Genomic DNA, 10,799 nt, shown 5'->3' with positions numbered 1-10,799 from the left:
AGACATATCAATTTTTAGTCATTTATCAGTTGATTTAATCGTTTGCCATTGTTTGTTTTTGTTTAAACATTTGGTGGTTTATCATAATCCAAATCTGGTTGAGGCACTATCTCACTGACCTGTTTGGCGGCCACCGATATCTGGGGCAATATATCACCACCTTCGGGAACAAAGCCATGATCATCGGCCTTATAGGTGACAGTGACCTCTTTGCCATTCTCATCGAAATATGAATAGGAACCGCTTATTTCGAGGAACTCATGATCGGTGCCAGCATTGCGAACGACTGCCTCCTCGCGACGATGGGTGCCATCCTCACCATGATAATAGAAGTTATAGGAGCCATCCTCATGTTTCTCGTTCTGCGATTCCAATATGGCTATTGGTGGCTGAGTGCTGGTTGAACTATGCTCCACGGGGGCAGCCCAAATGCCAATCAGGCAAATGACAAAGAGAGCAAAAAGCTGTAATTACCAAAAACAAGAGAGAGAGAGAGAGAGAGAGAGAGAAAATGAAAAACAATTTTAAGTGAAGTAATCCTTTGGCAGGTTAATCCAATTGTTTGCCTGTTACTTACAATTTTGATCATGTTGAGGTTGTTCTTGGTTTGGGAACTGAACTCGATTTGAGTTTCGATTGCATTGGCCAGACCTTTTATACATATTGGCTCAAAACCACAATATATAAAATAAAAACAAAATAATAATACAAAAAAAAAAAAAAAAACAAAACAAAAATGCAAAACTTTGCCGGCTCTTTGCCGGTTATTGACATATATGAAATTGCATATTTACTTGAAACTCGTTCTAAGAATTAATTAAAGAACGCTCCAGCTTCCAATTTCAAGCTGTAATTTGTGCCTTTTAATTTATGCCATCCCAAAAAAAAAAAACAACAAAATTATATATTTAAAAAAACAACAACCAGCAAAATTGAAACTCATCTGGTTAAAACTCTTATTGTTTTTATACTCTTGCATAAGAAAGGAGTATATTGATTTTGATAAGGAGTGTGCTAGGGCATCTCTTAATCTCGAAGTAAGTGATATTAAAATATAAATGCCAACAATCAGTCAAAAATTATGTTATTGATCCATAATATCAGTTAAATTTCAAGCAATTTTTCTTAAAATAAAGATGCATAAAGTTAATGCATGTATTAATGAATGTGCCCAATTTCATCAAGATCACACGGCTATAACATATAGAAACGAACGATCAGAAAAATAATTTGAAGCCAAGCATGTTTTTTTTTTCTTATAAGACTGTCACCCAACTGAACTAAAATCGAACGACTATATCAATATATATTGGTACTAAAGATAAGGTAAGAGTGACACAAATACTTAAAAGGGTATACAAACTTCGACATTTCTAAAGTTAGTCGAGCCCTGTAGATTTTTGCTTTCATCCACACTTGGAGAAATTTCACAATGACTCTTCTCCTACTTTGCAGAAGCCAGAAAATTTTAAAAAAGATTAATAGAAGTTGCCCAAAATCAAAGTAAATAGAAAAATCTATTGCTCAACCAACAACATAATAATTTGAACCAGTTTGAACTATTTGAAGAAATTTTTCTTTAAGAACAGTATCAAAGAACGCAGATTCTATTCTAATTTTTGTTTGGTGAGAAAGGGGCGGCTAAGTGATATGAAGCACGTACTTGAATGCAATTTTTGTTCCATTTTTCGAGTGTATCATGGGGGAGATGGAGCATCATCATCATCATAAGCATCGAAATCAGCATTCCAGGCATTTTGTTTACTTAACGCTTAACGCCATGTAAGATGCGGTTGGTTTCTCGGCATTTGACTGCACTCAACAATGCATATACCTACTCAATATAGATTCGATTTTTCTCGAACATGGCGAAGATTTGGATTTCTCATTCGCAATTGTTTACACGAACACGAAAAAGAAAAAAAAACTGAACGAGAAAAAAAAATTGAAAACCGGAAAAAAAAAATTTCTGAAAAAGAAACTATACAAAAACGAGAAAGATTGAAAAAAGAATCGAAAACCAAACACCCTCATTCTTTTGTACATGCTCACACCCTCCACCGCCATTTGCACCTCCTCCACCTCCACCTCCACCGCATCCCGCCTTACCCTCACCTATATAAACCAATATGATGCTCACTCTCTTGGCATCGCCCTCGTCCGGCACCTCTTGTGTGTTATTTTTGGCTCTAAATATTCTCCAGGCTGCTGGCCATAATGTATGTATATTTCATATTCATTCTATATAGGGAGGAAGAAGCAGACCAAGCACATGGATACCTACTTAAAGGTGCCACATGCGCAACGATCCAATACGACTTCGATTCGGTTTCTTGGCTTTTTGTTTATGCAACAATAAATTTTACATTTAATTTTCATTTCATTAGAAAATGCCTTCGATTTTGGATTGGATTGGATTGGAATGGATTGAATTGAATTGGTTGGTTGGTTGGCTTCCTCTTTGCCATCCTCTAAATAGTACATAGTTCATATACGAATGGTTTAGATTTCGATTTGCATTTGGTTTTGAATTGGTTTTTTTTTTTTTTGGTTTCATGGTTTTGGGGCAAGTAATTTGTGAAATTCTTTCATGGAACAGACCGGACGGTCTGTAGTTGGACAACTAAACTACGTATGTATGTACATATGTATGTTTTGTATGTAGTCTAAAAATAATTAAGTTATTAAGCAACATTTTTTCCCCCAACCCAGTTGAGTTTATTGATTAGCGGAAATTATTGATATTAATTGCATTCGCCTTTGTTTTTAGCCTTTTGTGGTTTTGTTTTATAATTAATTATACAAATTTTAAGTATACCAAATATACATACATACATATGTACATATATGAATTGACCGAATAACTTTAAAAGTAGCTAGTCGAATCACATGATTTAGAAATATTTTTCGTTTTGCCAAAATATTGAAATGGTTTATTTTTATTCGAAATGGCTAAAACAATAATTATAATGTCATATGTAATTTTCATTTCTTCCAAATTATTTGTTATCATTTAATTTTTAGAAAATCGAATCTGATTAGGACTCTAAAAGAAATTTGGTACTTTTCCTTTAAGGTTTAGTAGGATTGAAAGTATTTTTACTATCTTTGTTTTCTTTTTAAGGTTACCATGTGTACTTAAGTAGTTCAGATAGATTAGTGAAACTTCTAAATCAGATCTTTTCACACCAAAGCAGTCGCCAGTCTACCTATGTATATACAAACATATACATACATATGTAAGGAAATGTCAAAGAATGGGTAGGACCAAAAGGATTTGTAAATGGTCATTAAAGCTGGCCCATTTCTTAGCAATATTTACTTTAGGGATACAATTTACCAAATTCCAATGGCTAATAAGGTGAACTGGTATGTTAAGGCAGAAGAAATCGTTTTCAATCAGATCAACATCAAAAGTCAAGTCGATTTGGCTATGGGACTATAGAAGTTAAAGGCTTCAAATTTGGAAAAAATTATAGTTAATGTTGGAAGTCTCTGATTTTTTCAACTATTTTGAACTTGAGACTAAACCAAAATTCTCACTTTACAAAGTTAGAAATAAAAAATCGAATCTATTTTGAATCATTTCTTTATATTCGATTCCCCGTTTTCATCTCTCGAAGTGAAAGATCTTTTATTGGGATCAACTTTCTTGACTCTGTATCTATACATAGATGAAAATGTTTTTTGGAAATGTTCTAGAAAATTGAAAATTTATTGATACTAAACATCGATTTATGTATAGTATATACTTATGTATACTAAAAATCTTACTCTTAAGTTTGTTTAGAAATAGTTGAATTATACTTCTTTTTCTTCTTTGTTTCATCTAATGTAAACAAACATTTTCAGGTCTATATTTATGGGATACATTCGAATGTTATGTTTATGTTAGATTCATATTAATAGATATTTGAAACAAACAAAAAAAAAAAAAAAAAAAACTATTCCCATGCTCTTTTCATTTTCAAGTTTTTACTTTTTTTTCGTCGTTGTTGTTGTTGGTTCAATCAAACATACATATATATGTATGTATGTTTGTATCTTGGTAAATAATTGTAGGGGATGTTCTGTGATAATGCGTCTAAATGTGGCATAAAATTAGTTTGCATGCATCGTTTATTTGTTGGTCTTTGATTAGCATTTGAGAAAGATCTTTAGTATATATAGGAGTATGTATGTACATATATAGGTTTCTACTTACTTAGTTATAGAGATTTGGCGATGAATTTGTTGATTAAACTCATAGTAAATACGCCTTTTTCCCTTTCCTGTCGTTAGTTAAATAAAACGCCAGTAAGCGGAAAAAGACAAATCGACTAGAATTTATACATATGTATATGTATATATATATCTTCATAATGATATATACATATGTGTGTGTGTATATCTTAAGATTAGGATAGGAAACACATGCCACATTTTGTTGTTATTGTTATTGTTGTTGCTTGGGTGTGTGTGTGTGTGTTCTGTTTCTTTTGTTTTTGTTGTATTTTGGGTGTTGGCATCTTTGATTTCTCATTTGAGAATTGAATTAATTTAATTTGCTTCGATTGATTTATGGACTGATGTATCTGGAAAACTGTGCCAAGAGGAGGCTGCCCATTTTTCCTATTGCAATCTGCTCCGATCGAGACTGAACAAGAGCAAAGAGTACAAAATATATGGCCACAAGATCAGGAGACAGACAAAGACAGACAGAGAGAGAGAGAGAGAGGTCATAAAAAAAAACAAAAATTACACATGCGTTATAAAAATAGTTTTAATTTTATATTTTTGTGCTGGTTTGGTTTTCGTTTACTTTTTTTTTTTTTTTTTTTTCTTTTTGTTTTTATGGACTTCCCCCGTGCTGATGATGCTGATGATTATGATCATGATGTTAATGTTGATGGCATCTGCCAATGCACACAGCTGTCTTCCTATGACACAAATTTCAACATCTATATACATACATATGTATGTATTTGGAATAGGTATAGAATTCTATATAGCAGATGAATAGATATGACCTGATCGAGGAAGTTGTAAGCTAGCAGAAAAGAGACCTATTAAATTATGATTTGTATCATTGGCTTTTCTCCTGACTGAAGACAAAGACCGCGAAAATGTCAAAAAAGAAATTGCCAAGAAACTATGTGTGGGAGGGGGTGGTGGTGGTCGGTAGCGGTGCTTGGTGGTGCTGGCTAGAAGGGGAGTAAACAAAAATGACGACATGCCAAATGAAACAAGCAGAAACGCAAAAGAACCATAAAAACTACACTGAACAAAAATCAGACTAACAAACATTTTTTTAAAACTATTTGCAAGTGCTGAAAAAGTCAGAAAAGTTAATGTACTTGAATTTCTTGTTTAAAAATCTACTTTAAACGAATTTCAAATAGTTTTTCAAGGTCGTCGATCTAAATGTTCCAATTAAATTGATTTTTTTGTCCAGTGTATATATATACTATATGCGATAAATAAATAAAAATGAAAATTATGAAAAACAGGCAGGCAGTCAGCACAAACAGCCAAAACAGACACAAGTGGATTTTTGGATTTTTAACTATATTTTTAGCCATAGTCGAAATATGTATGAAAAACAGGAAAAATTCGAAATGAAATATTGGAAAGCATATGGTTGTGAGTGTGTCTCTCTCTATATGTGTGTGTGTGTGTGGGTGGCGACTTGGCAACAGTTGGAAAGATAACGCCCACTTCCGCAAATCAAACAAAAAAAAAAAAAAAAAAATTTTTGATGAAAAAAAATTTAAAAAAAAAATTTGGAAAATAAAGTAAACTCTTTTAATTATGGAAAGTGGATCGGAATCGGAAGTTAAAAACCAACTTTAAACACAAGAAAAAAAAACAACGAAAGTAAAAGGAAACTAGTTTTCCCTTTAATTTCTTTGGATACTTTTGATTTGATTTCTTTTTTCATTTTACATTTTTGTACCGATTTTTCCAAAAACTGTTTTTCTGTAGTATTATTTTTGTTTTTGATGAGGGGATTTTAAATTTTCTTGTATGTTGATTTTTGTGTGTTATTTTTTTGTCATTCTTTTGTTTTTAATATTCCGCCGTATTTTGTAAATTATGTTCCGTACACGCTGACGCTTCGCGACGCACTGCACCTACGCTCCAAAATTTTGAAAACTCAAAGACATTTGAAAAATTCTATTCATGAAATGAACATATTTTTTGTTTGGTTTTTCATTTTTTTTGTATTTTCTGTTTCTTTTCTATATAGAGAGACAAGACGGTGGCTGGTGTCAAGTGTGAACGGGATGGGGATAGTTGTTGAGAGTAGGAGCATATACCAATGAGTACGGCAATTTATGTGAGCAGAGCAGAGCAGATGGGCAGCTCCCCACCCACACACTAATACACACACACACACACACATCTTTATACAGAGAGGAACACACATACAAATGCAAGGTTTCCCGTTTAGAAATTGTTTCTAAAAACGGAAAAAATAGCTTATTAGAGTGTGAGATGTGAGGATGAGGATGGAGATGGAGATGGATATGAAAAAAGAATGGGTAGGAGGTTGAAAAATGGTGAAGAAAGGGCGGCAGTGGTAGGTGTGGTGCATGAATTGCACCACCAGCAACAGCAACAGCAGTTCACGTCAAAGTTCAAGCGGATTGCACTCTCAAATGGTTTCTAAGGCAAAAAAAGGAAATTCTATGATGATCGTTGTTTAGTCTAAACATTGCCTATAGCCACACCCAGTCATCCGAGAGAAAAAATAAACACAAAACTATGAAAAAAAAAAAGGAAAAGGAGAACTACATCATATAAGACCACATAGTGACGAAGTAGCCATGCCCTTGTATTGATCAAAATGATCACCCAAAGACAATATATTTATATAAAGTGATCAAATCTCTCAAAGAACAATACAAATTATCTTAACGTTCCTTTAGTTTTGCTAATATTTTTTAAATTATAATATTTCGATGATATTCTGTCAAATAGAAAGCTTGAGAAAAAAAACTTTACTACAAATTTTGAAATTTTCATTGATTGATTTTCAGATATATCCTTAGGTTTGCTATAAAATCGTATAAGAATGGAATCAAGAATTTGAAACTAAAGCAAATAGCTGCATTTATTATTAAATATATACCTATGATCTCTTAAAATTTTCTAAAATTTCCAACTTAAAGATAAATTCTTATCATCAAGATCAAGAATCTCTGCAAAGCAACACTTTGAAGTATAGAAAATAGTTTAAAATAAACTAAACTTAAAATTGATTATTCCTAAGATATTTTTCCATCTTCTACCTCTTGATCTCTGATTACTATCATAAGGGCATTTGAAAGAGTTTTAAAAATCGTAATACAATGTAAAAAGAAAACATTTTCGAATAGTTTGAATAATGTTTTTAATGAACAGATTTAACATGATTTCACAGATGCAAACTGTAAAATAAACATTAGAAACCTAAAGGGAAAGAAAAGATATATGTATAATCTATGTACCCTTTAATAAAGGGTATTTGAAAGGGGGAGAAAAAAAGTGAGAAACATACATAGGAGGAAAATCGAAATGTTCGCTTGGAAAACGAACGGTTTTTCTTTTTTTGTTTTATTCTCTAAACATTCCTGATGTTTATGTTTTTCTTTTCGTTTTCGTCTTTAGTTTTGTGTTTTTTTTTTTTGTCGGTTCAGTTGGAATATTTGAAAACGCTTAGTTTTAGGCAGCTCCGGCTCCCCGTTTCCATTTAACTTTCTCTCACATTGTAAACATTTCACTTGGCGCGTTGCTAAATTTAACAATTCGCCCTCACAAAATAGGCAAATAAATTACGGAAATAAACAAAAAGAACAGGAAAAAAAAAAACTAACAAAAGGATGGAGGTTGGGTGGAGGGGGGTATGTGATGTGGGGGGTGAGAGGATGAGAAGTTACCTGCTCCGTTGAGTTGCGGTTTTCTTTTATCGCTGGGGTTAATTTCAAAAGAAGAAACCATAAAACCATTTGACTTATAAACAATTGGAATGCATAAATCCCCCCAACCTCAAAAAAATTTCTGAAAAATATCTACAATATATATATGTATGTATGTATATACAATGATCAGGCTATCATTGAGATATTTTCAGTAATTTATATATATAATATATATCGATATATTAGTTAAACTCATTTAGCTTAAAACTTGATAAAAAATTTTTCTGTTTTATATACGAAATGGCAACAATTGAGGAAGCACAGGATAAACATGATGAAGATATGAAACTTGAGAAAGTCGACAGTGAGCGACAAAATCCCGAGACATTGGATAAAATTATAACCAATATATGCAGTCGATTAAAAGTCATTGCCGTTGATGTGGATAAAGTCCAAAGGGCCAAGGAATTGCTTGCCTCAATGCAGCGCAGAAAAACATTCTTTGCCCTCCTTGGCCATGATGACGATGTCAGCATTGATAAGAGTCAAACGGATCTGCAGCGGTTGGAATCCAAATTCGATCTCGGATACATGGACGAGGACATGCCTGCAGACTACATGGAGGAAGATTTCAGTGAAGAGTTGTCCCTATTAGCCTTTGACGAGGATCATTGGCATAGTTATTTTAAAGGTTTTCAAATAATAAGCGCCACCCATGATGCGTATACCAATGAGAATAACAAGTGTGTAGAATTGTCCACCATTTATCCATGTGATCGCAACTTGAAGAGCTTTTTACGTGGGTATCATATCACAATTACCGACTCTAGTTCCATTTAATATACATATAAGTTTATCCGATCGAAAGCTTAAATTACAATCATAGTAAGGTTAGGACATCTTAAATGTATTACAAACCGACGATGTGCATCGAGATTTCCTCTTTTCAATGAAAGAAACTATGTATATCGACTTAACTGCTTTTCAGTTTTCTCTTATTAAAATGTTTCCGCCCAGGACTACTGCCCGTTTCGCTCTTCTGCTCATCCGGCACTTGTCTTAGTAGAGCTTATTCCAATTTTTATATATCCTTTCCCTTAGATTCTGGTGTACGTTGCTTTCTGTTGGACCTGTTCATTGGCACTCAAGCGGACAATCAAGCCCTGATTGTGCAGTTGCGGGAAGCCGAGATTAGTGTGTCCAAAGAGTATGGGTTTCCGGTGGTATCCACCATATGTGTGAAGCTTTCACCACGCTTTCAATATACTGGCTATTTGTGTCCCGATCTCCTTAAGGATAATCCGAATGGCGTGGAATTAAAGAAGGGTGACTCGCTTATTTTGACAGTGAATCGCGAGTACTCGAATGCATCGACCGCTTCGACGATATATGTCAATGCTCGTTTCCTATTGTGCGATGTTAAGCAATATGATTTTATACTCATCGATGAGCAAATACAATTAATGGTCCTTAGCAGGGAACGAGATCATCTCAAATGCTGTGTGGCACGCGGTGGCCTACTAAGATCATATATGCCTGTTTTGTTTCCGGCACGTTGCAGTAAATTTCGAGTATCCTATGAAGAGCTGGAGGATCTTACATTTGCCCGCGAAGTGGGCATCAATGTGGTAATCTCAAATATGACGGGAACTGTACGATATCTCGACGATCTGGAGCATGTGATGTGCGATTTACAGTGTGACTACTTGAAAATCTTTGCCCGTGTCGTGCTCAATGAGATTCAGGGCTGTGATTGTGAAATGAATTGGGCCATAAAACGTTATGATGGTTTTCTAATCGAGTTAGCCGAACCGTCACTTGTTCCGGATATAATGCATTTGTGTCCCAATGCCGAAATTTTTATGCAATTGGCTTATGCCACCAAAAAGCCCATGATATTCGATGCCATACACATTAATGAGCAGAAAATTCGTGTAGATCCCTCCCATTATTACTATACATTCTATTATCCGGATAAGTATCTAGTTAAATGCTATCAAGCGCAAGACGATTGCTATTTTAGCATGTTGCAAGAGTCCCTCTTTAAGCATATAACACCGAAGGCTCTGGGCAGGCAACCATACTGTGATAACTCGCACACCGGAGCCGATAGTCTGGCCATGATGATAGTCACCGCTTCGGTGGAATGTGAAGCAGTGGCCATTGTTGTCTGCGGCGTGACCACGCGCATGGTACAGAAAATTGCCCATTTTCGTCCATTTGCTCCCATCATATTTGTTAGCCAAATGCGTTCCGCTGAGGATTATGTGTCGTTGCATCACAATGTCACAATGCTATCGTTTCGCACAACATATTTTATATCGCATCGTCGGAACACATTTCGCAAGGCCATCTATGGTCTGGCATATTTGGCTGATCGTAAAATTGTCAAACAAAATGATTTAATCCTATTGGTATATAACTATGAACCGGGCACAACATTTCCGGAAAAATATCTAATGTATAAATTTGATAAAATCAATTTTCCCAAACATATGTGCAAATCGATGTTTCCACCAAATGATTCAAATGGAATATTGATTGATAACAATGATTTCGACTAATACATATGTACATATGATCTATGTGGCTATTTCACTTACTCTTGTTCGTGTTTCTCTGTCTCTGTCCCTGTCTATTTTAGCTTTACTTCTTCGTCTTTTTTTCCATTTGTAATTGTAAATTATGAGAGGGGAAACACGAATAAAATTTGGTAATATTATTGACAAGATTCAAAGTTATATTTTCGATACCTTTATTGCGTTTTTTTGTGTCTTTGTTTTTTTTTTTTTTTGGTAGAGGTTATTGGGAATGTAATGTGTTAGTGCCTAGGCCTTTACAGTAGATTTATACTTCTATGTAGGCTGTAATTAATTGTATATTTATAATAATATAAGAAACAGTTATATAAATACA

The 10,799-nt window shown here is 34.1% G+C and overlaps 2 protein-coding genes across 2 annotated transcripts; one reads left to right on the top strand and one right to left on the bottom strand.

Annotated features, from left to right (window-relative positions):
- Window positions 1–50: 50 nt before the first annotated feature.
- Window positions 51–657, bottom strand: Cpr78E (Cuticular protein 78E). Its single transcript, XM_068293112.1, has 2 exons — window positions 578–657; window positions 51–464 (listed from the first exon to the last, which is right to left on the bottom strand). Exons 1-2 carry the CDS (start codon window positions 587–589, stop codon window positions 63–65), a joined length of 414 nt encoding a protein of 137 aa, XP_068149213.1. The 5' UTR covers window positions 590–657; the 3' UTR covers window positions 51–62.
- Window positions 658–8,158: 7,501 nt separating this feature from the next.
- On the top strand, window positions 8,159–10,481 carry LOC137579231 (pyruvate kinase PKM). The gene is made up of 2 exons (XM_068292936.1): window positions 8,159–8,682; window positions 8,985–10,481. The coding sequence occupies exons 1-2, from the start codon at window positions 8,184–8,186 to the stop codon at window positions 10,445–10,447; spliced, it is 1,962 nt and encodes a 653-aa protein (XP_068149037.1). The 5' UTR covers window positions 8,159–8,183; the 3' UTR covers window positions 10,448–10,481.
- The last annotated feature ends 318 nt before the right edge of the window (window positions 10,482–10,799 follow it).

This window comes from Drosophila tropicalis, unplaced genomic scaffold, assembly GCF_018151085.1.
Source record: "Drosophila tropicalis isolate 14030-0801.00 unplaced genomic scaffold, ASM1815108v1 contig_694, whole genome shotgun sequence".
Classification (NCBI taxonomy): Eukaryota; Metazoa; Arthropoda; class Insecta; order Diptera; family Drosophilidae; genus Drosophila; species Drosophila tropicalis.
The sequence above is the reverse complement of the archived record's forward strand: the minus strand, read 5'-3'. Positions and strand labels throughout refer to the sequence as shown.

What these genes read in the sequence shown, in the direction of transcription:
- LOC137579231 (XM_068292936.1), top strand. Translation starts at nt 8,184, where the DNA reads ATGGCAACAATTGAGGAAGCACAGGATAAACATGATGAAGATATGAAA. An exon ending in CAACTTGAAGAGCTTTTTAC is followed by an intron (nt 8,683 to 8,984) that starts GTGGGTATCATA and finishes CCTTTCCCTTAG; the next exon opens with ATTCTGGTGTACGTTGCTTT.